This window comes from Buteo buteo, chromosome 10 (genome assembly GCF_964188355.1).
Source record: "Buteo buteo chromosome 10, bButBut1.hap1.1, whole genome shotgun sequence".
Lineage (NCBI taxonomy): Eukaryota > Metazoa > Chordata > Aves > Accipitriformes > Accipitridae > Buteo > Buteo buteo.
The window spans coordinates 9,037,658-9,063,045 of record NC_134180.1 but is presented as its reverse complement, the minus strand read 5'-3'; the positions used below and the strand labels follow the sequence as shown (position 1 = coordinate 9,063,045).

Sequence of the window (25,388 nt, the reverse complement as noted above, 5' to 3'; positions counted from 1 at the left end):
ACGGATGCTGGTCCCGGCTTTAATCCCCTACAACGGTCAGATCCGAGTAGCATTTCAATATTCAACACAGGAGAAGGGATCAAGCTGGCACCAGCTTACCTCCCAGCTGGACCTGGAGCACGGTGGCCCACCGGTGCCACCTACCAAGGCCTTCCAGGAGCCCAGCGCGGGCACAGAAGGGTCGTGCTTGTGACTAAGGAGGCCAACAGCAGGAAAGCCTTTGCATTTCTTCGTGCTGAAAATACATCACAATTCACGGAATGGCTGCGGTTGGGAGGCACCTCTGGAGGTCAGTTTATCCAACCCCCTGCTCCGGCAGGGAAAGGATTTTTGTCAAAGTGAGTGCATATTTGGCTTTCCTCTTTACATAGGCTGCCACTTAGCCCCCAAGAGGATTTTGAGCTGAACCGTGTCACGGCTGCCCGGCTGCTGAACGCAGCTTGGGTAGAGCTCTGGCCACAGCTCCCTCTCACTGACAAGTTCAGGGCATAGCCCCAACCACGTGGGACACAGTCCTGCTCCACTGCTGGGCTCAGTGTCCACCAATGGGCACAGCAGTGGGAGCAGCAGGCTTCAAAATCTGCCTACACAAGGCCTCCCCAGATCTGCCCACCCTTCCTGACCTGCCAGGTGGGCAAGGAAAGGCTTTGTGACATCACAGAGCCTTGCGTGGCATCAGCCCGTGACTCGTCACGTCAGCAACCCTTGTAAGCGCAGACACGCAGGGTGGCCACTCGGTTCTGGTGGTCACTGCCTGAACTCTGCTCGGGCTGACAGCCCAAGCCAGATTGCGCGTCGAGATTTTTTTCCTCGGCAGAGACCACGATGAGGCTCAGTCCAGTTCGATCCCTCACCATGGCTCTCTGCATGTTGCTTCTGTTCCCTGGTGCCCTTCAGCTTTGCATCCACACTGACTGCTTCGTAGTCAGCATAGAAGTCCTTCCTGAAAACCTGAAGCAGCCACCCGTTGTCGCTGAGAGCGTGGCCTCTGAATGGAGCAGCACCATTGGCCTTCGCAGCCCCCGCGGCTGGACCAGGCTCAGGATGGCCGTCGCTCCTGAGGGCCCGAAGCAACCGCCCGCTGTCGCCGACAGCATGGCCTCCGAATGGACCAGCACCATTGGCCTTCGCAGCCCCCACGGCTGGACCAGGTTCAGGATGGCCCTCGCTCCTGAGGGCCTGAAGCAACTGCCCGTTGGCACAGAGAGCGTAGCCTCTGAGCTGTACTGCCCTCTGCGCCAGCTTTGGGACCACCTTGTCCAGCTCGACAGGACCTGGCAGCTTTGCAGGGCCGGGCAAACCCTGTGGCTGTTCCACGTGGTTTGGATTGCACTTGGCCGCTGGAGAAATGTGAAGAGACCCCAGGGACAGGTGAGCAATCGAGATCAGCCACACAGGAAGGGACCGGGTTGTGGGGAGCAGGGAACCACAACAGCCTTGGCCAAGAAGGCTTGCAATCTAAACCCAAAACCCAGCGCGGGCAAGAAAGCCTCAGCAGGCCCCAAGAGCTCCTCTGCCTCTTCCCCAGGGACCCGCCAAGCCGCGGGGCTGAAACCCCCCGCTAGCCCCCAGCACAACACGGGGCCTGCCAGAGGTTTCCTCAGCCCAACGTGCTGCCCGGAGCAGTCCTGCGAGGCTGGAGTTCTTCCAGAGGAAGCCAAGCCCAGCAGGACACTTCTCGGCCCCCCAGGCCCCCACCTGCTTCACTGTGCCCCTGTCTCTCTCATTTCCAGGGAGGTGGACAGACGGCCTCAACTTCCGTGGGGACAGGCCGCCTGGGAAAGCGCACCGTCTCCAGCTACGAATTGCTCTGCCTAATGGAGGTCAAAATCGCCTTGCTGGTCAGGAGCCTGAGGCGCACCCACCGCCTCCGCCTGAAAGAGCTCCGGCGCCAGTACTCCAGCAAGGTGGCACGAGAAGAAGGTAATCAGGGGAGAGCCTTCTCCAGCTCCCCGTGCAGCTCCAGCTAGAGCGTGCGCCCGGCGGATTGGCGACGCCAAAGGCAGTGGTGCAAGCGGGTGCTGCTGTCCATGAAGGGTGGGACCTGCGGCAGGAGGGAACAGGCATCTGTGGCTGTGAGGTGCCCCACGGGTGCCCACAGCCCAGGAGTAGGGGCCCCTGTCCTGGCAGGGTGCCCACATCCCTGTGAGGTTCCCGGTGGGTGCCTGTGTCCCACTGAGGTGCCCGGTGCCTGCCCATGCCCCGGTGAGGAGTGTGGTGCTTGCTCCCCATGTCCCTGTAAGGTGGCAGTGGCCAGTGCCTGCCCATGACCCCGTGGGTTCCTTAGGCTTTAGGAAGAGGGGCAGGGGTTAGGAAGTGGGTGGATAACAATTGCAACTGTAGCGTTTTCATCCAGCTAACAGGGAATTCTCTTCAGAGTGGCAGCCAGCCGAAGGCTCGTGGGCTGAGGGCACCTCCGCTGACTGCAGCCTCTCCTGCTAGCTGGAGGCCGTTATCGCCCCGATGATCACGTTCCTGCACGGTGGCCACGGCCAACGGGTGGCCACGTCCTGGCGGGTTGCCCGTGCCCACCTGGCACAACAGCCAACAGGCATTTGGCAACTCTCGGATGAAGACCCCTGGGGAGGGTCCCCTTTTCCACCCTCCCAAAGGTGCTGCCAGGGTCCACCGGCATCCCGAAGGCCAGGGCTCCTCCCCGTGTCTCCAAAGGGGACGGCCAGACCATGCCCGTGCAGCAGAGCCATCGGGGAAACTCGGCAAAACTCCTGCTGGGAGAAGCCTACTTTCTCCACCTTCTGGCACTCTTCAGACCAATAAAGTTTACTGTTCCTGTAGCACGTGTCGTTTTGGTACCGAGGGGATCCAGGGAAGCGGGAACATGAAAGGCGGTGGTGGGAGTCAGGCTGCTGCATGCAGGCTTGCGGAGCAGGCGCTCCAGGAGAAGCGGGAAAGCTGGGGTGAGAGAGAACGGGCATCCGTGGCTGTGAGGTGCCCTGGGGTGCCCGTGTTCCAGGGGGAGGGCCCCGCATCCCGGCAGGGGGCTCACGTCCCACTGAGGTTCCCAGGGGGTGCCCATGTCTCAGCCAGATCCCTGGTGGATGCCCATGTGCCAGTAAGGTGGCAGTGGCAGCTGCACGCCCGGGGCCCCGTGGGTTCTGTCCCTCCAGCAATAATCCGAGGCTAATCGCACTCCTCGCTCTCGACGGTTAAGAGCACCCGCGTGCGGCAGTGCTGGCTAGGAAACGCGGCAAAAGTCCTGCCGAAGAGCACCCGACCGTCTTCGTTTACTAGCACGCTCCAGACCAACAAAACGTAGGCACGCGTCACGTGAAAAGCGAGACGTTTTCCTACTGACCCACGTACTGCCCATCTCTGGGTAAGGAAGGTGCTGGGCTTTCTTTCAAGATGCTCGGCTGGTGAGGCACACGGCCATTTCTGCCTCGGTACCCAGCAGTGGCGCAAGGGAGAAAACAGCAGGCCTCTGCAGGGTGAGAGTTAAGTTGGGTCAGTCACGAAAGAGAAAGAACCAAATGCCTTGTTGCAAAGCGTGGCGTGTTGGCCCGTGCGGGTCTCTCTTTTGAGCAGAGGTGACTGTGGCTGCAGATGTACACGATTCTCTGCTCTGACAGCTGGACGGCAGCCAGGTGACCGGGGGAGAAAGCCAGCCTCGTAACGACCGTCGGGGAGCACCCAACGGATGCTGGTCCCGGCTTTAATCCCCTACGTCTCCTGGAGACGTTCCTGTTCCCTCTTCTCTCCTGGGCAGACTGCTTTTGGGGAAAGGCAGAAGGAGGCACAGCGGTGCAGGTCCCTCGTGGCCCCCCCCACCTCCTGCCAAGTCCTGGGCAGCCAGCTAGTGCAGGCTGAGCCGGGCATAGAGCGAGGGGGCACACAGGACCACCGGCCAGGTGTGGGTGTGCAGGTGGCTGATGGGCACTGCAACATGGGAAGCAGGGGCAGCGCCATGTACGAGGGGGAGTGTGTCAGTGAGAGGGCATCTGACGGTTCCCCATTCCTGCAGGCAGCAGAGACTGCGGTGACTGACGGAGGAGCCAGCAGAGATTGTGTGCAGAGCTCCGCACCGACAGCGAGCGGTAAGGAGCTGCTGCAGCGTGTGGTAGGTGTGGAGGGACTCCCGGTCCGCAGGGGCTGGGGCTGCAGACCCCGGCCCCTGCTCTCCTTTCCACACACAGGAGGAGAACCGTCAGGAGCTGCACAGCGCCATACGGCAGCTCAACACTAAGGTTGGTGTCCTCTCCTCTGCCCATGACCCAGAGCTGCGCCGGCTGGGGCTGAGAGGTTGGGAGGGACCGCTGGAGGTCTTCTTGTCTTGTCCAACCCCCCCGCTCAGAGAGGGGCACCTAGCGCTGGTTGCCCAGTGGCCGCAGGCAGTGGCGTGACTGGGGAGGACAATTTCCCCAGGATAGGGGGGTGTCCATCACTTCCCCACGCCCAGCCTTGCCAGTCGCCCAGTTTCCCAGTAGTGCCCTGGGGCAGTGGGGGAGTGAGTGGGTACGGCCCTGGGGCTGGAGAGGGGCGAGGGTGCCAAGGTCCCAGCCCAGCCGCCTGCATGATGCGCCTGTGGTTTTGCAGGAGGAAAAGCCCTGTGCCCTGCTGGCAGCCTGGCTCAAGGAGGATGAGCAGGAGAATGAGGTAGTGCTGAAGGGGCCAGGGCAAAACGGGTGGGTGCCCACGGGCCCTGGGGTGGGGGGGTTGGAGGAGGGCCACAGCAGGCTCAGGGACTCGGACCCTTCCCTCTCCCAGGCGCTGCGTCAGGAAAGAAGACACCTGGAAGAGGCACTGGAGGAGGAAGAGGCCTGGTAAGCAGGGCCCCTCGCCCCACACGGGTGTCCAGGGGGGTCCCTGCAGCACCCGGCGCGATGGGGCTGCCAACGCTGGTGCCAGGGGAGCCCCATCCCTGCCTGGGGCGGTGTATGTTTGGAAGGGGACCCCCGGCGTGGCTCCTCCCAGCAAGCCCTGTTGCCTGCAGCCACTATCAGAGGCAGAGACGCTGCCAGAGACTGTGCTGCTGGAGGTGGTGGAAGCACAGCTGGTAAGGGGGAGAGCCTGTGCCAGCCCCTGCCCTGCCAGCGTGGGGAGAGGGGTCCATGGAGGTGCCAGCCACGCATGGGCTACGCTCCTGCGCAAGGCGGAGGCTGGGGGCACCGGGCAGCTCCAGCTGTCCCAGCCGTGCGGCAGCGCTTGACAAGTGTCCTTGCTCTGCGTTGACCTGCAGGAGAGGGATGTGCTGGCGAGGAGACGTGGCTTCTGTTACTGGCTGCAGTGCATGTCCCCACTCGGAGTCTCGTGTCCCACCCTGCCGGAGGGAGCGATGAGGAACGGCTGGGGAAGCGGCCCGTGGGGCTCCCGGAACGGCCCCCTCCATCCCTCTTGGGGCTGGGATGCATCCACCCTGCCCTGTCCTGTGGGGCATACCTCTTCTGCCCCACAGGACACTCCTCCTGCTCTTGGTCAGCCTGGAGCTGGCTGTCGGCTTCGCAGTGGCTGCCGCCGTGCTTTACGCCTCCTGCTACCACCCTGGGCTCTTCTGCCGCCTGCTGCCGCCTGTGCTGCCTGAGGAGGCCTACGCCGATCTGGCATATGCACTGGGAAAGATCCTCCCAGCGGTCAGTGAGGGGCGGCTGCCTTTCTGACCGCCCCTCCCAATAAAGCCTTGTCTCTCTCCACCTCCACGTGCTCTGGGGTGTTTGTCGGGGCGCAGGGAGAGGGTCTTGCCCCGTGCGCCGGTCCCCACAGCCCCTCGAGGCCTAGTCTCATCCGCTAGGCCCTGGGCGCCGCCACCCTGCCTGCTGCAAGCCAGGCCCCTGCGTGCCAGCCTCATCTGCCCTCCCTCCGTCCCCGGAGTATCTACGACGCTGCACAAGCCGGTGGAACCGCTGTCTTCTCAGGCCAACCTAGTTTCTTTACTCCACCTTTTTGGCAACAGTTTAGCACCGTGCAGGCCAACCCCTGTGAGCGTGTCTGAGGCTACTCGGGCTCCAGCCGCCGGGGACACATTTACACTCGAGGTGGCAAGTGTTCTCACCCGCAGCCCCCTGGACCCCCTGCAAGCCCTCTTCCCTTCCTCCCAGGGCCCCAGTCTCCCCCCCTCCCCAGGCTGCCAGCCCTGGTGGCCCCAAAGCCCCAAGGCCCCCTGTCCCCATCCCCAGCGGTGCTGTCCCCATGGCCCCCTGGCCGGTGGCACCCCATCCCGTGGGGCCAATTCGAGCCATCTTGTAGCCGGCAGCCCTGTCCCCCAGGCACTGACCCCACAGCCACCAGCCAGCACATCCCGGCTGCTCCCTGCCGGCTTCTCCAGCCGCTCGCAGGTTTCGTTGCCGAGGGGAAAGGCCCTGTCGGAGGGTGGCGCAAGGGAGAAAACAGCAGGCCTCTGCAGGATGAGAGTTAAGTTGGGTCAGTCACGAAAGAGAAAGAACCAAATGCCTTGTTGCAAAGCGTGGCGTGTTGGCCCGTGCGGGTCTCTCTTTTGAGCAGAGGTGACTGTGGCTGCAGATGTACACGATTCTCTGCTCTGACAGCTGGACGGCAGCCAGGTGACCGGGGGAGAAAGCCAGCCTCGTAACGACCGTCGGGGAGCACCCAACGGATGCTGGTCCCGGCTTTAATCCCCTACAACGGTCAGATCCGAGTAGCATTTCAATATTCAACACAGGAGAAGGGATCAAGCTGGCACCAGCTCACCTCCCAGCTGGACCTGGAGCACGGTGGCCCACCGGTGCCACCTACCAAGGCCTTCCAGGAGCCCAGCGCGGGCACAGAAGGGTCGTGCTTGTGACTAAGGAGGCCAACAGCAGGAAAGCCTTTGCATTTCTTCGTGCTGAAAATACATCACAATTCACGGAATGGCTGCGGTTGGGAGGCACCTCTGGAGGTCAGTTTATCCAACCCCCTGCTCCGGCAGGGAAAGGATTTTTGTCAAAGTGAGTGCATATTTGGCTTTCCTCTTTACATAGGCTGCCACTTAGCCCCCAAGAGGATTTTGAGCTGAACCGTGTCACGGCTGCCCGGCTGCTGAACGCAGCTTGGGTAGAGCTCTGGCCACAGCTCCCTCTCACTGACAAGTTCAGGGCATAGCCCCAACCACGTGGGACACAGTCCTGCTCCACTGCTGGGCTCAGTGTCCACCAATGGGCACAGCAGTGGGAGCAGCAGGCTTCAAAATCTGCCTACACAAGGCCTCCCCAGATCTGCCCACCCTTCCTGACCTGCCAGGTGGGCAAGGAAAGGCTTTGTGACATCACAGAGCCTTGCGTGGCATCAGCCCGTGACTCGTCACGTCAGCAACCCTTGTAAGCGCAGACACGCAGGGTGGCCACTCGGTTCTGGTGGTCACTGCCTGAACTCTGCTCGGGCTGACAGCCCAAGCCAGATTGCGCGTCGAGATTTTTTTCCTCGGCAGAGACCACGATGAGGCTCAGTCCAGTTCGATCCCTCACCATGGCTCTCTGCATGTTGCTTCTGTTCCCTGGTGCCCTTCAGCTTTGCATCCACACTGACTGCTTCGTAGTCAGCATAGAAGTCCTTCCTGAAAACCTGAAGCAGCCACCCGTTGTCGCTGAGAGCGTGGCCTCTGAATGGAGCAGCACCATTGGCCTTCGCAGCCCCCGCGGCTGGACCAGGCTCAGGATGGCCGTCGCTCCTGAGGGCCCGAAGCAACCGCCCGCTGTCGCCGACAGCATGGCCTCCGAATGGACCAGCACCATTGGCCTTCGCAGCCCCCACGGCTGGACCAGGTTCAGGATGGCCCTCGCTCCTGAGGGCCTGAAGCAACTGCCCGTTGGCACAGAGAGCGTAGCCTCTGAGCTGTACTGCCCTCTGCGCCAGCTTTGGGACCACCTTGTCCAGCTCGACAGGACCTGGCAGCTTTGCAGGGCCGGGCAAACCCTGTGGCTGTTCCACGTGGTTTGGATTGCACTTGGCCGCTGGAGAAATGTGAAGAGACCCCAGGGACAGGTGAGCAATCGAGATCAGCCACACAGGAAGGGACCGGGTTGTGGGGAGCAGGGAACCACAACAGCCTTGGCCAAGAAGGCTTGCAATCTAAACCCAAAACCCAGCGCGGGCAAGAAAGCCTCAGCAGGCCCCAAGAGCTCCTCTGCCTCTTCCCCAGGGACCCGCCAAGCCGCGGGGCTGAAACCCCCCGCTAGCCCCCAGCACAACACGGGGCCTGCCAGAGGTTTCCTCAGCCCAACGTGCTGCCCGGAGCAGTCCTGCGAGGCTGGAGTTCTTCCAGAGGAAGCCAAGCCCAGCAGGACACTTCTCGGCCCCCCAGGCCCCCACCTGCTTCACTGTGCCCCTGTCTCTCTCATTTCCAGGGAGGTGGACAGACGGCCTCAACTTCCGTGGGGACAGGCCGCCTGGGAAAGCGCACCGTCTCCAGCTACGAATTGCTCTGCCTAATGGAGGTCAAAATCGCCTTGCTGGTCAGGAGCCTGAGGCGCACCCACCGCCTCTGCCTGAAAGAGCTCCGGCGCCAGTACTCCAGCAAGGTGGCACGAGAAGAAGGTAATCAGGGGAGAGCCTTCTCCAGCTCCCCGTGCAGCTCCAGCTAGAGCGTGCGCCCGGCGGATTGGCGACGCCAAAGGCAGTGGTGCAAGCGGGTGCTGCTGTCCATGAAGGGTGGGACCTGCGGCAGGAGGGAACAGGCATCTGTGGCTGTGAGGTGCCCCACGGGTGCCCACAGCCCAGGAGTAGGGGCCCCTGTCCTGGCAGGGTGCCCACATCCCTGTGAGGTTCCCGGTGGGTGCCTGTGTCCCACTGAGGTGCCCGGTGCCTGCCCATGCCCCGGTGAGGAGTGTGGTGCTTGCTCCCCATGTCCCTGTAAGGTGGCAGTGGCCAGTGCCTGCCCATGACCCCGTGGGTTCCTTAGGCTTTAGGAAGAGGGGCAGGGGTTAGGAAGTGGGTGGATAACAATTGCAGCTGTAGCGTTTTCATCCAGCTAACAGGGAATTCTCTTCAGAGTGGCAGCCAGCCGAAGGCTCGTGGGCTGAGGGCACCTCCGCTGACTGCAGCCTCTCCTGCTAGCTGGAGGCCGTTATCGCCCCGATGATCACGTTCCTGCACGGTGGCCACGGCCAACGGGTGGCCACGTCCTGGCGGGTTGCCCGTGCCCACCTGGCACAACAGCCAACAGGCATTTGGCAACTCTCGGATGAAGACCCCTGGGGAGGGTCCCCTTTTCCACCCTCCCAAAGGTGCTGCCAGGGTCCACCGGCATCCCGAAGGCCAGGGCTCCTCCCCGTGTCTCCAAAGGGGACGGCCAGACCATGCCCGTGCAGCAGAGCCATCGGGGAAACTCGGCAAAACTCCTGCTGGGAGAAGCCTACTTTCTCCACCTTCTGGCACTCTTCAGACCAATAAAGTTTACTGTTCCTGTAGCACGTGTCGTTTTGGTACCGAGGGGATCCAGGGAAGCGGGAACATGAAAGGCGGTGGTGGGAGTCAGGCTGCTGCATGCAGGCTTGCGGAGCAGGCGCTCCAGGAGAAGCGGGAAAGCTGGGGTGAGAGAGAACGGGCATCCGTGGCTGTGAGGTGCCCTGGGGTGCCCGTGTTCCAGGGGGAGGGCCCCGCATCCCGGCAGGGGGCTCACGTCCCACTGAGGTTCCCAGGGGGTGCCCATGTCTCAGCCAGATCCCTGGTGGATGCCCATGTGCCAGTAAGGTGGCAGTGGCAGCTGCACGCCCGGGGCCCCGTGGGTTCTGTCCCTCCAGCAATAATCCGAGGCTAATCGCACTCCTCGCTCTCGACGGTTAAGAGCACCCGCGTGCGGCAGTGCTGGCTAGGAAACGCGGCAAAAGTCCTGCCGAAGAGCACCCGACCGTCTTCGTTTACTAGCACGCTCCAGACCAACAAAACGTAGGCACGCGTCACGTGAAAAGCGAGACGTTTTCCTACTGACCCACGTACTGCCCATCTCTGGGTAAGGAAGGTGCTGGGCTTTCTTTCAAGATGCTCGGCTGGTGAGGCACACGGCCATTTCTGCCTCGGTACCCAGCAGTGGCGCAAGGGAGAAAACAGCAGGCCTCTGCAGGGTGAGAGTTAAGTTGGGTCAGTCACGAAAGAGAAAGAACCAAATGCCTTGTTGCAAAGCGTGGCGTGTTGGCCCGTGCGGGTCTCTCTTTTGAGCAGAGGTGACTGTGGCTGCAGATGTACACGATTCTCTGCTCTGACAGCTGGACGGCAGCCAGGTGACCGGGGGAGAAAGCCAGCCTCGTAACGACCGTCGGGGAGCACCCAACGGATGCTGGTCCCGGCTTTAATCCCCTACAACGGTCAGATCCGAGTAGCATTTCAATATTCAACACAGGAGAAGGGATCAAGCTGGCACCAGCTTACCTCCCAGCTGGACCTGGAGCACGGTGGCCCACCGGTGCCACCTACCAAGGCCTTCCAGGAGCCCAGCGCGGGCACAGAAGGGTCGTGCTTGTGACTAAGGAGGCCAACAGCAGGAAAGCCTTTGCATTTCTTCGTGCTGAAAATACATCACAATTCACGGAATGGCTGCGGTTGGGAGGCACCTCTGGAGGTCAGTTTATCCAACCCCCTGCTCCGGCAGGGAAAGGATTTTTGTCAAAGTGAGTGCATATTTGGCTTTCCTCTTTACATAGGCTGCCACTTAGCCCCCAAGAGGATTTTGAGCTGAACCGTGTCACGGCTGCCCGGCTGCTGAACGCAGCTTGGGTAGAGCTCTGGCCACAGCTCCCTCTCACTGACAAGTTCAGGGCATAGCCCCAACCACGTGGGACACAGTCCTGCTCCACTGCTGGGCTCAGTGTCCACCAATGGGCACAGCAGTGGGAGCAGCAGGCTTCAAAATCTGCCTACACAAGGCCTCCCCAGATCTGCCCACCCTTCCTGACCTGCCAGGTGGGCAAGGAAAGGCTTTGTGACATCACAGAGCCTTGCGTGGCATCAGCCCGTGACTCGTCACGTCAGCAACCCTTGTAAGCGCAGACACGCAGGGTGGCCACTCGGTTCTGGTGGTCACTGCCTGAACTCTGCTCGGGCTGACAGCCCAAGCCAGATTGCGCGTCGAGATTTTTTTCCTCGGCAGAGACCACGATGAGGCTCAGTCCAGTTCGATCCCTCACCATGGCTCTCTGCATGTTGCTTCTGTTCCCTGGTGCCCTTCAGCTTTGCATCCACACTGACTGCTTCGTAGTCAGCATAGAAGTCCTTCCTGAAAACCTGAAGCAGCCACCCGTTGTCGCTGAGAGCGTGGCCTCTGAATGGAGCAGCACCATTGGCCTTCGCAGCCCCCGCGGCTGGACCAGGCTCAGGATGGCCGTCGCTCCTGAGGGCCCGAAGCAACCGCCCGCTGTCGCCGACAGCATGGCCTCCGAATGGACCAGCACCATTGGCCTTCGCAGCCCCCACGGCTGGACCAGGTTCAGGATGGCCCTCGCTCCTGAGGGCCTGAAGCAACTGCCCGTTGGCACAGAGAGCGTAGCCTCTGAGCTGTACTGCCCTCTGCGCCAGCTTTGGGACCACCTTGTCCAGCTCGACAGGACCTGGCAGCTTTGCAGGGCCGGGCAAACCCTGTGGCTGTTCCACGTGGTTTGGATTGCACTTGGCCGCTGGAGAAATGTGAAGAGACCCCAGGGACAGGTGAGCAATCGAGATCAGCCACACAGGAAGGGACCGGGTTGTGGGGAGCAGGGAACCACAACAGCCTTGGCCAAGAAGGCTTGCAATCTAAACCCAAAACCCAGCGCGGGCAAGAAAGCCTCAGCAGGCCCCAAGAGCTCCTCTGCCTCTTCCCCAGGGACCCGCCAAGCCGCGGGGCTGAAACCCCCCGCTAGCCCCCAGCACAACACGGGGCCTGCCAGAGGTTTCCTCAGCCCAACGTGCTGCCCGGAGCAGTCCTGCGAGGCTGGAGTTCTTCCAGAGGAAGCCAAGCCCAGCAGGACACTTCTCGGCCCCCCAGGCCCCCACCTGCTTCACTGTGCCCCTGTCTCTCTCATTTCCAGGGAGGTGGACAGACGGCCTCAACTTCCGTGGGGACAGGCCGCCTGGGAAAGCGCACCGTCTCCAGCTACGAATTGCTCTGCCTAATGGAGGTCAAAATCGCCTTGCTGGTCAGGAGCCTGAGGCGCACCCACCGCCTCTGCCTGAAAGAGCTCCGGCGCCAGTACTCCAGCAAGGTGGCACGAGAAGAAGGTAATCAGGGGAGAGCCTTCTCCAGCTCCCCGTGCAGCTCCAGCTAGAGCGTGCGCCCGGCGGATTGGCGACGCCAAAGGCAGTGGTGCAAGCGGGTGCTGCTGTCCATGAAGGGTGGGACCTGCGGCAGGAGGGAACAGGCATCTGTGGCTGTGAGGTGCCCCACGGGTGCCCACAGCCCAGGAGTAGGGGCCCCTGTCCTGGCAGGGTGCCCACATCCCTGTGAGGTTCCCGGTGGGTGCCTGTGTCCCACTGAGGTGCCCGGTGCCTGCCCATGCCCCGGTGAGGAGTGTGGTGCTTGCTCCCCATGTCCCTGTAAGGTGGCAGTGGCCAGTGCCTGCCCATGACCCCGTGGGTTCCTTAGGCTTTAGGAAGAGGGGCAGGGGTTAGGAAGTGGGTGGATAACAATTGCAACTGTAGCGTTTTCATCCAGCTAACAGGGAATTCTCTTCAGAGTGGCAGCCAGCCGAAGGCTCGTGGGCTGAGGGCACCTCCGCTGACTGCAGCCTCTCCTGCTAGCTGGAGGCCGTTATCGCCCCGATGATCACGTTCCTGCACGGTGGCCACGGCCAACGGGTGGCCACGTCCTGGCGGGTTGCCCGTGCCCACCTGGCACAACAGCCAACAGGCATTTGGCAACTCTCGGATGAAGACCCCTGGGGAGGGTCCCCTTTTCCACCCTCCCAAAGGTGCTGCCAGGGTCCGCCGGCATCCCGAAGGCCAGGGCTCCTCCCCGTGTCTCCAAAGGGGACGGCCAGACCATGCCCGTGCAGCAGAGCCATCGGGGAAACTCGGCAAAACTCCTGCTGGGAGAAGCCTACTTTCTCCACCTTCTGGCACTCTTCAGACCAATAAAGTTTACTGTTCCTGTAGCACGTGTCGTTTTGGTACCGAGGGGATCCAGGGAAGCGGGAACATGAAAGGCGGTGGTGGGAGTCAGGCTGCTGCATGCAGGCTTGCGGAGCAGGCGCTCCAGGAGAAGCGGGAAAGCTGGGGTGAGAGAGAACGGGCATCCGTGGCTGTGAGGTGCCCTGGGGTGCCCGTGTTCCAGGGGGAGGGCCCCGCATCCCGGCAGGGGGCTCACGTCCCACTGAGGTTCCCAGGGGGTGCCCATGTCTCAGCCAGATCCCTGGTGGATGCCCATGTGCCAGTAAGGTGGCAGTGGCAGCTGCATGCCCGGGGCCCCGTGGGTTCTGTCCCTCCAGCAATAATCCGAGGCTAATCGCACTCCTCGCTCTCGACGGTTAAGAGCACCCGCGTGCGGCAGTGCTGGCTAGGAAACGCGGCAAAAGTCCTGCCGAAGAGCACCCGACCGTCTTCGTTTACTAGCACGCTCCAGACCAACAAAACGTAGGCACGCGTCACGTGAAAAGCGAGACGTTTTCCTACTGACCCACGTACTGCCCATCTCTGGGTAAGGAAGGTGCTGGGCTTTCTTTCAAGATGCTCGGCTGGTGAGGCACACGGCCATTTCTGCCTCGGTACCCAGCAGTGGCGCAAGGGAGAAAACAGCAGGCCTCTGCAGGGTGAGAGTTAAGTTGGGTCAGTCACGAAAGAGAAAGAACCAAATGCCTTGTTGCAAAGCGTGGCGTGTTGGCCCGTGCGGGTCTCTCTTTTGAGCAGAGGTGACTGTGGCTGCAGATGTACACGATTCTCTGCTCTGACAGCTGGACGGCAGCCAGGTGACCGGGGGAGAAAGCCAGCCTCGTAACGACCGTCGGGGAGCACCCAACGGATGCTGGTCCCGGCTTTAATCCCCTACGTCTCCTGGAGACGTTCCTGTTCCCTCTTCTCTCCTGGGCAGACTGCTTTTGGGGAAAGGCAGAAGGAGGCACAGCGGTGCAGGTCCCTCGTGGCCCCCCCCACCTCCTGCCAAGTCCTGGGCAGCCAGCTAGTGCAGGCTGAGCCGGGCATAGAGCGAGGGGGCACGCAGGACCACCGGCCAGGTGTGGGTGTGCAGGTGGCTGATGGGCACTGCAACATGGGAAGCAGGGGCAGCGCCATGTACGAGGGGGAGTGTGTCAGTGAGAGGGCATCTGACGGTTCCCCATTCCTGCAGGCAGCAGAGGCTGCGGTGACTGACGGAGGAGCCAGCAGAGATTGTGTGCAGAGCTCCGCACCGACAGCGAGCGGTAAGGAGCTGCTGCAGCGTGTGGTAGGTGTGGAGGGACTCCCGGTCCGCAGGGGCTGGGGCTGCAGACCCCGGCCCCTGCTCTCCTTTCCACACACAGGAGGAGAACCGTCAGGAGCTGCACAGCGCCATACGGCAGCTCAACACTAAGGTTGGTGTCCTCTCCTCTGCCCATGACCCAGAGCTGCGCCGGCTGGGGCTGAGAGGTTGGGAGGGACCGCTGGAGGTCTTCTTGTCTTGTCCAACCCCCCCGCTCAGAGAGGGGCACCTAGCGCTGGTTGCCCAGTGGCCGCAGGCAGTGGCGTGACTGGGGAGGACAATTTCCCCAGGATAGGGGGGTGTCCATCACTTCCCCACGCCCAGCCTTGCCAGTCGCCCAGTTTCCCAGTAGTGCCCTGGGGCAGTGGGGGAGTGAGTGGGTACGGCCCTGGGGCTGGAGAGGGGCGAGGGTGCCAAGGTCCCAGCCCAGCCGCCTGCATGATGCGCCTGTGGTTTTGCAGGAGGAAAAGCCCTGTGCCCTGCTGGCAGCCTGGCTCAAGGAGGATGAGCAGGAGAATGAGGTAGTGCTGAAGGGGCCAGGGCAAAACGGGTGGGTGCCCACGGGCCCTGGGGTGGGGGGGTTGGAGGAGGGCCACAGCAGGCTCAGGGACTCGGACCCTTCCCTCTCCCAGGCGCTGCGTCAGGAAAGAAGACACCTGGAAGAGGCACTGGAGGAGGAAGAGGCCTGGTAAGCAGGGCCCCTCGCCCCACACGGGTGTCCAGGGGGGTCCCTGCAGCACCCGGCGCGATGGGGCTGCCAATGCTGGTGCCAGGGGAGCCCCATCCCTGCCTGGGGCGGTGTATGTTTGGAAGGGGACCCCCGGCGTGGCTCCTCCCAGCAAGCCCAGTTGCCTGCAGCCACTATCAGAGGCAGAGACGCTGCCAGAGACTGTGCTGCTGGAGGTGGTGGAAGCACAGCTGGTAAGGGGGAGAGCCTGTGCCAGCCCCTGCCCTGCCAGCGTGGGGAGAGGGGTCCATGGAGGTGCCAGCCACGCATGGGCTACGCTCCTGCGCAAGGCGGAGGCTGGGGGCACCGGGCAGCTCCAGCTGTCCCAGCCGTGCGGCAGCGCTTGACAAGTGTCCTTGCTCTGCGTTGACCTGCAGGAGAGGGATGTGCTGGCGAGGAGACGTGGCTTCTGTTACTGGCTGCAGTGCATGTCCCCACTCGGAGTCTCGTGTCCCACCCTGCCGGAGGGAGCGATGAGGAACGGCTGGGGAAGCGGCCCGTGGGGCTCCCGGAACGGCCCCCTCCATCCCTCTTGGGGCTGGGATGCATCCACCCTGCCCTGTCCTGTGGGGCATACCTCTTCTGCCCCACAGGACACTCCTCCTGCTCTTGGTCAGCCTGGAGCTGGCTGTCGGCTTCGCAGTGGCTGCCGCCGTGCTTTACGCCTCCTGCTACCACCCTGGGCTCTTCTGCCGCCTGCTGCCGCCTGTGCTGCCTGAGGAGGCCTACGCCGATCTGGCATATGCACTGGGAAAGATCCTCCCAGCGGTCAGTGAGGGGCGGCTGCCTTTCTGACCGCCCCTCCCAATAAAGCCTTGTCTCTCTCCACCTCCACGTGCTCTGGGGTGTTTGTCGGGGCGCAGGGAGAGGGTCTTGCCCCGTGCGCCGGTCCCCACAGCCCCTCGAGGCCTAGTCTCATCCGCTAGGCCCTGGGCGCCGCCACCCTGCCTGCTGCAAGCCAGGCCCCTGCGTGCCAGCCTCATCTGCCCTCCCTCCGTCCCCGGAGTATCTACGACGCTGCACAAGCCGGTGGAACCGCTGTCTTCTCAGGCCAACCTAGTTTCTTTACTCCACCTTTTTGGCAACAGTTTAGCACCGTGCAGGCCAACCCCTGTGAGCGTGTCTGAGGCTACTCGGGCTCCAGCCGCCGGGGACACATTTACACTCGAGGTGGCAAGTGTTCTCACCCGCAGCCCCCTGGACCCCCTGCAAGCCCTCTTCCCTTCCTCCCAGGGCCCCAGTCTCCCCCCCTCCCCAGGCTGCCAGCCCTGGTGGCCCCAAAGCCCCAAGGCCCCCTGTCCCCATCCCCAGCGGTGCTGTCCCTGTGATAAATTTATTTTATATGTATTTGTTAATCAAACCGGTTCTGTAAGCCTTGCACAGTGTGTTCGTTTTGCAGGGCAGTGTTAGCCCTTGCAGACAGGTGCGATTGGAAACATTGTAACTACAATGTCTGGCTGTCTGGACAAGATGTGTATTTTAAAGTACGCATGCTCCAGATAACAAAGAAACACAGAAGAAGACTACAGCCTTCATCCCTCGACTCCCCCAGCAACAGGGCGCGCAATCGCCCACGTGAGCCCGGACCCTAGACTTTAACCTGGCAACAAAAAAAACTATAAAAAGGGAACTCTGAGGGAGGGGGGCGCGCGCCGTTGATAGAGTGGAGACTCCCTGGCCGCCCAGCGCTGTTTTGCCTGTTTGTCGCTTGCTTTAATAACCTTTAATTGGATTATCCGTGGGCTGGCGTACAATTTTTCGTCGCCCCTTATAACAGTCCCCATGGCCCCCTGGCCGGTGGCACCCCATCCCGTGGGGCCAATTCGAGCCATCTTGTAGCCGGCAGCCCTGTCCCCCAGGCACTGACCCCACAGCCACCAGCCAGCACATCCCGGCTGCTCCCTGCCGGCTTCTCCAGCCGCTCGCAGGTTTCGTTGCCGAGGGGAAAGGCCCTGTCGGAGGGTGGCGCAAGGGAGAAAACAGCAGGCCTCTGCAGGGTGAGAGTTAAGTTGGGTCAGTCACGAAAGAGAAAGAACCAAATGCCTTGTTGCAAAGCGTGGCGTGTTGGCCCGTGCGGGTCTCTCTTTTGAGCAGAGGTGACTGTGGCTGCAGATGTACACGATTCTCTGCTCTGACAGCTGGACGGCAGCCAGGTGACCGGGGGAGAAAGCCAGCCTCGTAACGACCGTCGGGGAGCACCCAACGGATGCTGGTCCCGGCTTTAATCCCCTACAACGGTCAGATCCGAGTAGCATTTCAGTATTCAACACAGGAGAAGGGATCAAGCTGGCACCAGCTCACCTCCCAGCTGGACCTGGAGCACGGTGGCCCACCGGTGCCACCTACCAAGGCCTTCCAGGAGCCCAGTGCGGGCACAGAAGGGTCGTGCTTGTGACTAAGGAGGCCAACAGCAGGAAAGCCTTCGCGTTTCTTCGTGCTGAAAACACTTCACAATTCACGGAATGGCTGCGGTTGGGAGGCACCTCTGGAGGCCAGTTTGTCCAACCCCCCTGCTCCGGCAGGGAAAGGCTTTGTGACATCACAGAGCCTTGCGTGGCATCAGCCCGTGACTCGTCACGTCAGCAACCCTTGCAAGCGCAGACACGCAGGGTGGCCACTCGGTTCTGGTGGTCACTGCCTGAACTCTGCTCGGGCTGACAGCCCAAGCCAGATTGCGCGTCGAGATTTTTTTCCTCGGCAGAGACCACGATGAGGCTCAGTCCAGTTCGATCCCTCACCATGGCTCTCTGCATGTTGCTTCTGTTCCCTGGTGCCCTTCAGCTTTGCATCCACACTGACTGCTTCGTAGTCAGCATAGAAGTCCTTCCTGAAAACCTGAAGCAGCCACCCGTTGTCGCTGAGAGCGTGGCCTCTGAATGGAGCAGCACCATTGGCCTTCGCAGCCCCCGCGGCTGGACCAGGCTCAGGATGGCCGTCGCTCCTGAGGGCCCGAAGCAACCGCCCGCTGTCGCCGACAGCATGGCCTCCGAATGGACCAGCACCATTGGCCTTCGCAGCCCCCACGGCTGGACCAGGTTCAGGATGGCCCTCGCTCCTGAGGGCCTGAAGCAACTGCCCGTTGGCACAGAGAGCGTAGCCTCTGAGCTGTACTGCCCTCTGCGCCAGCTTTGGGACCACCTTGTCCAGCTCGACAGGACCTGGCAGCTTTGCAGGGCCGGGCAAACCCTGTGGCTGTTCCACGTGGTTTGGATTGCACTTGGCCGCTGGAGAAATGTGAAGAGACCCCAGGGACAGGTGAGCAATCGAGATCAGCCACACAGGAAGGGACCGGGTTGTGGGGAGCAGGGAACCACAACAGCCTTGGCCAAGAAGGCTTGCAATCTAAACCCAAAACCCAGCGCGGGCAAGAAAGCCTCAGCAGGCCCCAAGAGCTCCTCTGCCTCTTCCCCAGGGACCCGCCAAGCCGCGGGGCTGAAACCCCCCGCTAGCCCCCAGCACAACACGGGGCCTGCCAGAGGTTTCCTCAGCCCAACGTGCTGCCCGGAGCAGTCCTGCGAGGCTGGAGTTCTTCCAGAGGAAGCCAAGCCCAGCAGGACACTTCTCGGCCCCCCAGGCCCCCACCTGCTTCACTGTGCCCCTGTCTCTCTCATTTCCAGGGAGGTGGACAGACGGCCTCAACTTCCGTGGGGACAGGCCGCCTGGGAAAGCGCACCGTCTCCAGCTACGAATTGCTCTGCCTAATGGAGGTCAAAATCGCCTTGCTGGTCAGGAGCCTGAGGCGCACCCACCGCCTCTGCCTGAAAGAGCTCCGGCGCCAGTACTCCAGCAAGGTGGCACGAGAAGAAGGTAATCAGGGGAGAGCCTTCTCCAGCTCCCCGTGCAGCTCCAGCTAGAGCGTGCGCCCGGCGGATTGGCGACGCCAAAGGCAGTGGTGCAAGCGGGTGCTGCTGTCCATGAAGGGTGGGACCTGCGGCAGGAGGGAACAGGCATCTGTGGCTGTGAGGTGCCCCACGGGTGCCCACAGCCCAGGAGTAGGGGCCCCTGTCCTGGCAGGGTGCCCACATCCCTGTGAGGTTCCCGGTGGGTGCCTGTGTCCCACTGAGGTGCCCGGTGCCTGCCCATGCCCCGGTGAGGAGTGTGGTGCTTGCTCCCCATGTCCCTGTAAGGTGGCAGTGGCCAGTGCCTGCCCATGACCCCGTGGGTTCCTTAGGCTTTAGGAAGAGGGGCAGGGGTTAGGAAGTGGGTGGATAACAATTGCAACTGTAGCGTTTTCATCCAGCTAACAGGGAATTCTCTTCAGAGTGGCAGCCAGCCGAAGGCTCGTGGGCTGAGGGCACCTCCGCTGACTGCAGCCTCTCCTGCTAGCTGGAGGCCGTTATCGCCCCGATGATCACGTTCCTGCACGGTGGCCACGGCCAACGGGTGGCCACGTCCTGGCGGGTTGCCCGTGCCCACCTGGCACAACAGCCAACAGGCATTTGGCAACTCTCGGATGAAGACCCCTGGGGAGGGTCCCCTTTTCCACCCTCCCAAAGGTGCTGCCAGGGTCCACCGGCATCCCGAAGGCCAGGGCTCCTCCCCGTGTCTCCAAAGGGGACGGCCAGACCATGCCCGTGCAGCAGAGCCATCGGGGAAACTCGGCAAAACTCCTGCTGGGAGAAGCCTACTTTCTCCACCTTCTGGCACTCTTCAGACCAATAAAGTTTACTGTTCCTGTAGCACGTGTCGTTTTGGTACCGAGGGGATCCAGGGAAGCGGGAACATGAAAGGCGGTGGTGGGAGTCAGGCTGCTGCATGCAGGCTTGCGGAGCAGGCGCTCCAGGAGAAGCGGGAAAGCTGGGGTGAGAGAGAACGGGCATCCGTGGCTGTGAGGTGCCCTGGGGTGCCCGTGTTCCAGGGGGAGGGCCCCGCATCCCGGCAGGGGGCTCACGTCCCACTGAGGTTCCCAGGGGGTGCCCATGTCTCAGCCAGATCCCTGGTGGATGCCCATGTGCCAGTAAGGTGGCAGTGGCAGCTGCACGCCCGGGGCCCCGTGGGTTCTGTCCCTCCAGCAATAATCCGAGGCTAATCGCACTCCTCGCTCTCGACGGTTAAGAGCACCCGCGTGCGGCAGTGCTGGCTAGGAAACGCGGCACAAGTCCTGCCGAAGAGCACCCGACCGTCTTCGTTTACTAGCACGCTCCAGACCAACAAAACGTAGGCACGCGTCACGTGAAAAGCGAGACGTTTTCCTACTGACCCACGTACTGCCCATCTCTGGGTAAGGAAGGTGCTGGGCTTTCTTTCAAGATGCTCGGCTGGTGAGGCACACGGCCATTTCTGCCTCGGTACCCAGCAGTGGCGCAAGGGAGAAAACAGCAGGCCTCTGCAGGGTGAGAGTTAAGTTGGGTCAATCACGAAAGAGAAAGAACCAAATGCCTTGTTGCAAAGCGTGGCGTGTTGGCCCGTGCGGGTCTCTCTTTTGAGCAGAGGTGACTGTGGCTGCAGATGTACACGATTCTCTGCTCTGACAGCTGGACGGCAGCCAGGTGACCGGGGGAGAAAGCCAGCCTCGTAACGACCGTCGGGGAGCACCCAACGGATGCTGGTCCCGGCTTTAATCCCCTACGTCTCCTGGAGACGTTCCTGTTCCCTCTTCTCTCCTGGGCAGACTGCTTTTGGGGAAAGGCAGAAGGAGGCACAGCGGTGCAGGTCCCTCGTGGCCCCCCCCACCTCCTGCCAAGTCCTGGGCAGCCAGCTAGTGCAGGCTGAGCCGGGCATAGAGCGAGGGGGCACACAGGACCACCGGCCAGGTGTGGGTGTGCAGGTGGCTGATGGGCACTGCAACATGGGAAGCAGGGGCAGCGCCATGTACGAGGGGGAGTGTGTCAGTGAGAGGGCATCTGACGGTTCCCCATTCCTGCAGGCAGCAGAGACTGCGGTGACTGACGGAGGAGCCAGCAGAGATTGTGTGCAGAGCTCCGCACCGACAGCGAGCGGTAAGGAGCTGCTGCAGCGTGTGGTAGGTGTGGAGGGACTCCCGGTCCGCAGGGGCTGGGGCTGCAGACCCCGGCCCCTGCTCTCCTTTCCACACACAGGAGGAGAACCGTCAGGAGCTGCACAGCGCCATACGGCAGCTCAACACTAAGGTTGGTGTCCTCTCCTCTGCCCATGACCCAGAGCTGCGCCGGCTGGGGCTGAGAGGTTGGGAGGGACCGCTGGAGGTCTTCTTGTCTTGTCCAACCCCCCCGCTCAGAGAGGGGCACCTAGCGCTGGTTGCCCAGTGGCCGCAGGCAGTGGCGTGACTGGGGAGGACAATTTCCCCAGGATAGGGGGGTGTCCATCACTTCCCCACGCCCAGCCTTGCCAGTCGCCCAGTTTCCCAGTAGTGCCCTGGGGCAGTGGGGGAGTGAGTGGGTACGGCCCTGGGGCTGGAGAGGGGCGAGGGTGCCAAGGTCCCAGCCCAGCCGCCTGCATGATGCGCCTGTGGTTTTGCAGGAGGAAAAGCCCTGTGCCCTGCTGGCAGCCTGGCTCAAGGAGGATGAGCAGGAGAATGAGGTAGTGCTGAAGGGGCCAGGGCAAAACGGGTGGGTGCCCACGGGCCCTGGGGTGGGGGGGTTGGAGGAGGGCCACAGCAGGCTCAGGGACTCGGACCCTTCCCTCTCCCAGGCGCTGCGTCAGGAAAGAAGACACCTGGAAGAGGCACTGGAGGAGGAAGAGGCCTGGTAAGCAGGGCCCCTCGCCCCACACGGGTGTCCAGGGGGGTCCCTGCAGCACCCGGCGCGATGGGGCTGCCAATGCTGGTGCCAGGGGAGCCCCATCCCTGCCTGGGGCGGTGTATGTTTGGAAGGGGACCCCCGGCGTGGCTCCTCCCAGCAAGCCCAGTTGCCTGCAGCCACTATCAGAGGCAGAGACGCTGCCAGAGACTGTGCTGCTGGAGGTGGTGGAAGCACAGCTGGTAAGGGGGAGAGCCTGTGCCAGCCCCTGCCCTGCCAGCGTGGGGAGAGGGGTCCATGGAGGTGCCAGCCACGCATGGGCTACGCTCCTGCGCAAGGCGGAGGCTGGGGGCACCGGGCAGCTCCAGCTGTCCCAGCCGTGCGGCAGCGCTTGACAAGTGTCCTTGCTCTGCGTTGACCTGCAGGAGAGGGATGTGCTGGCGAGGAGACGTGGCTTCTGTTACTGGCTGCAGTGCATGTCCCCACTCGGAGTCTCGTGTCCCACCCTGCCGGAGGGAGCGATGAGGAACGGCTGGGGAAGCGGCCCGTGGGGCTCCCGGAACGGCCCCCTCCATCCCTCTTGGGGCTGGGATGCATCCACCCTGCCCTGTCCTGTGGGGCATACCTCTTCTGCCCCACAGGACACTCCTCCTGCTCTTGGTCAGCCTGGAGCTGGCTGTCGGCTTCGCAGTGGCTGCCGCCGTGCTTTACGCCTCCTGCTACCACCCTGGGCTCTTCTGCCGCCTGCTGCCGCCTGTGCTGCCTGAGGAGGCCTACGCCGATCTGGCATATGCACTGGGAAAGATCCTCCCAGCGGTCAGTGAGGGGCGGCTGCCTTTCTGACCGCCCCTCCCAATAAAGCCTTGTCTCTCTCCACCTCCACGTGCTCTGGGGTGTTTGTCGGGGCGCAGGGAGAGGGTCTTGCCCCGTGCGCCGGTCCCCACAGCCCCTCGAGGCCTAGTCTCATCCGCTAGGCCCTGGGCGCCGCCACCCTGCCTGCTGCAAGCCAGGCCCCTGCGTGCCAGCCTCATCTGCCCTCCCTCCGTCCCCGGAGTATCTACGACGCTGCACAAGCCGGTGGAACCGCTGTCTTCTCAGGCCAACCTAGTTTCTTTACTCCACCTTTTTGGCAACAGTTTAGCACCGTGCAGGCCAACCCCTGTGAGCGTGTCTGAGGCTACTCGGGCTCCAGCCGCCGGGGACACATTTACACTCGAGGTGGCAAGTGTTCTCACCCGCAGCCCCCTGGACCCCCTGCAAGCCCTCTTCCCTTCCTCCCAGGGCCCCAGTCTCCCCCCCTCCCCAGGCTGCCAGCCCTGGTGGCCCCAAAGCCCCAAGGCCCCCTGTCCCCATCCCCAGCGGTGCTGTCCCCATGGCCCCCTGGCCGGTGGCACCCCATCCCGTGGGGCCAATTCGAGCCATCTTGTAGCCGGCAGCCCTGTCCCCCAGGCACTGACCCCACAGCCACCAGCCAGCACATCCCGGCTGCTCCCTGCCGGCTTCTCCAGCCGCTCGCAGGTTTCGTTGCCGAGGGGAAAGGCCCTGTCGGAGGGTGGCGCAAGGGAGAAAACAGCAGGCCTCTGCAGGGTGAGAGTTAAGTTGGGTCAGTCACGAAAGAGAAAGAACCAAATGCCTTGTTGCAAAGCGTGGCGTGTTGGCCCGTGCGGGTCTCTCTTTTGAGCAGAGGTGACTGTGGCTGCAGATGTACACGATTCTCTGCTCTGACAGCTGGACGGCAGCCAGGTGACCGGGGGAGAAAGCCAGCCTCGTAACGACCGTCGGGGAGCACCCAACGGATGCTGGTCCCGGCTTTAATCCCCTACAACGGTCAGATCCGAGTAGCATTTCAATATTCAACACAGGAGAAGGGATCAAGCTGGCACCAGCTCACCTCCCAGCTGGACCTGGAGCACGGTGGCCCACCGGTGCCACCTACCAAGGCCTTCCAGGAGCCCAGCGCGGGCACAGAAGGGTCGTGCTTGTGACTAAGGAGGCCAACAGCAGGAAAGCCTTTGCATTTCTTCGTGCTGAAAATACATCACAATTCACGGAATGGCTGCGGTTGGGAGGCACCTCTGGAGGTCAGTTTATCCAACCCCCTGCTCCGGCAGGGAAAGGATTTTTGTCAAAGTGAGTGCATATTTGGCTTTCCTCTTTACATAGGCTGCCACTTAGCCCCCAAGAGGATTTTGAGCTGAACCGTGTCACGGCTGCCCGGCTGCTGAACGCAGCTTGGGTAGAGCTCTGGCCACAGCTCCCTCTCACTGACAAGTTCAGGGCATAGCCCCAACCACGTGGGACACAGTCCTGCTCCACTGCTGGGCTCAGTGTCCACCAATGGGCACAGCAGTGGGAGCAGCAGGCTTCAAAATCTGCCTACACAAGGCCTCCCCAGATCTGCCCACCCTTCCTGACCTGCCAGGTGGGCAAGGAAAGGCTTTGTGACATCACAGAGCCTTGCGTGGCATCAGCCCGTGACTCGTCACGTCAGCAACCCTTGTAAGCGCAGACACGCAGGGTGGCCACTCGGTTCTGGTGGTCACTGCCTGAACTCTGCTCGGGCTGACAGCCCAAGCCAGATTGCGCGTCGAGATTTTTTTCCTCGGCAGAGACCACGATGAGGCTCAGTCCAGTTCGATCCCTCACCATGGCTCTCTGCATGTTGCTTCTGTTCCCTGGTGCCCTTCAGCTTTGCATCCACACTGACTGCTTCGTAGTCAGCATAGAAGTCCTTCCTGAAAACCTGAAGCAGCCACCCGTTGTCGCTGAGAGCGTGGCCTCTGAATGGAGCAGCACCATTGGCCTTCGCAGCCCCCGCGGCTGGACCAGGCTCAGGATGGCCGTCGCTCCTGAGGGCCCGAAGCAACCGCCCGCTGTCGCCGACAGCATGGCCTCCGAATGGACCAGCACCATTGGCCTTCGCAGCCCCCACGGCTGGACCAGGTTCAGGATGGCCCTCGCTCCTGAGGGCCTGAAGCAACTGCCCGTTGGCACAGAGAGCGTAGCCTCTGAGCTGTACTGCCCTCTGCGCCAGCTTTGGGACCACCTTGTCCAGCTCGACAGGACCTGGCAGCTTTGCAGGGCCGGGCAAACCCTGTGGCTGTTCCACGTGGTTTGGATTGCACTTGGCCGCTGGAGAAATGTGAAGAGACCCCAGGGACAGGTGAGCAATCGAGATCAGCCACACAGGAAGGGACCGGGTTGTGGGGAGCAGGGAACCACAACAGCCTTGGCCAAGAAGGCTTGCAATCTAAACCCAAAACCCAGCGCGGGCAAGAAAGCCTCAGCAGGCCCCAAGAGCTCCTCTGCCTCTTCCCCAGGGACCCGCCAAGCCGCGGGGCTGAAACCCCCCGCTAGCCCCCAGCACAACCTCTGGGGCCTGCCAGAGGTTTCCTCAGCCCAACGTGCTGCCCGGAGCAGTCCTGCGAGGCTGGAGTTCTTCCAGAGGAAGCCAAGCCCAGCAGGACACTTCTCGGCCCCCCAGGCCCCCACCTGCTTCACTGTGCCCCTGTCTCTCTCATTTCCAGGGAGGTGGACAGACGGCCTCAACTTCCGTGGGGACGGGCCGCCTGGGAAAGCGCACCGTCTCCAGCTACGAATTGCTCTGCCTAATGGAGGTCAAAATCGCCTTGCTGGTCAGGAGCCTGAGGCGCACCCACCGCCTCTGCCTGAAAGAGCTCCGGCGCCAGTACTC

At 62.4% G+C, this 25,388-nt stretch overlaps 5 protein-coding genes across 7 annotated transcripts; all 5 read left to right on the top strand.

Moving 5' to 3' along the window:
• The first annotated feature begins 171 nt into the window (after positions 1-171).
• Positions 172-2,814, top strand: LOC142035433 (uncharacterized). Of its 2 annotated transcripts, XM_075037526.1 has the most exons (4): positions 172-338; positions 898-1,371; positions 1,734-1,923; positions 2,357-2,814. In XM_075037526.1, the coding sequence occupies exons 1-4, from the start codon at positions 261-263 to the stop codon at positions 2,440-2,442; spliced, it is 828 nt and encodes a 275-aa protein (XP_074893627.1). In that variant the 5' UTR covers positions 172-260; the 3' UTR covers positions 2,443-2,814. The 2 variants fall into 2 exon arrangements, with proteins under 2 accessions (XP_074893627.1, XP_074893628.1); XM_075037527.1 differs by having other exon boundaries at positions 201-1,371.
• A 3,582-nt stretch (positions 2,815-6,396) lies between these two features.
• On the top strand, positions 6,397-9,378 carry LOC142035432 (uncharacterized). The gene is made up of 4 exons (XM_075037525.1): positions 6,397-6,902; positions 7,462-7,935; positions 8,298-8,487; positions 8,921-9,378. Exons 1-4 carry the CDS (start codon positions 6,825-6,827, stop codon positions 9,004-9,006), a joined length of 828 nt encoding a protein of 275 aa, XP_074893626.1. The 5' UTR covers positions 6,397-6,824; the 3' UTR covers positions 9,007-9,378.
• Positions 9,379-10,389: 1,011 nt separating this feature from the next.
• On the top strand, positions 10,390-12,823 carry LOC142035431 (uncharacterized). The gene is made up of 4 exons (XM_075037524.1): positions 10,390-10,556; positions 11,116-11,589; positions 11,952-12,141; positions 12,575-12,823. Exons 1-4 carry the CDS (start codon positions 10,479-10,481, stop codon positions 12,658-12,660), a joined length of 828 nt encoding a protein of 275 aa, XP_074893625.1. The 5' UTR covers positions 10,390-10,478; the 3' UTR covers positions 12,661-12,823.
• Positions 12,824-17,543: 4,720 nt separating this feature from the next.
• On the top strand, positions 17,544-19,736 carry LOC142035430 (uncharacterized). Of its 2 annotated transcripts, none has more exons than XM_075037523.1 (3): positions 17,544-18,293; positions 18,656-18,845; positions 19,300-19,736. In XM_075037523.1, the coding sequence occupies exons 1-3, from the start codon at positions 17,748-17,750 to the stop codon at positions 19,362-19,364; spliced, it is 801 nt and encodes a 266-aa protein (XP_074893624.1). In that variant the 5' UTR covers positions 17,544-17,747; the 3' UTR covers positions 19,365-19,736. The 2 variants fall into 2 exon arrangements, with proteins under 2 accessions (XP_074893624.1, XP_074893623.1); XM_075037522.1 differs by having other exon boundaries at positions 19,279-19,736.
• A 3,582-nt stretch (positions 19,737-23,318) lies between these two features.
• Positions 23,319-25,342, top strand: LOC142035358 (uncharacterized). Its single transcript, XM_075037424.1, has 4 exons — positions 23,319-23,824; positions 24,384-24,857; positions 25,222-25,273; positions 25,335-25,342. The coding sequence occupies exons 1-4, from the start codon at positions 23,747-23,749 to the stop codon at positions 25,340-25,342; spliced, it is 612 nt and encodes a 203-aa protein (XP_074893525.1). The 5' UTR covers positions 23,319-23,746.
• Positions 25,343-25,388: the final 46 nt, after the last annotated feature.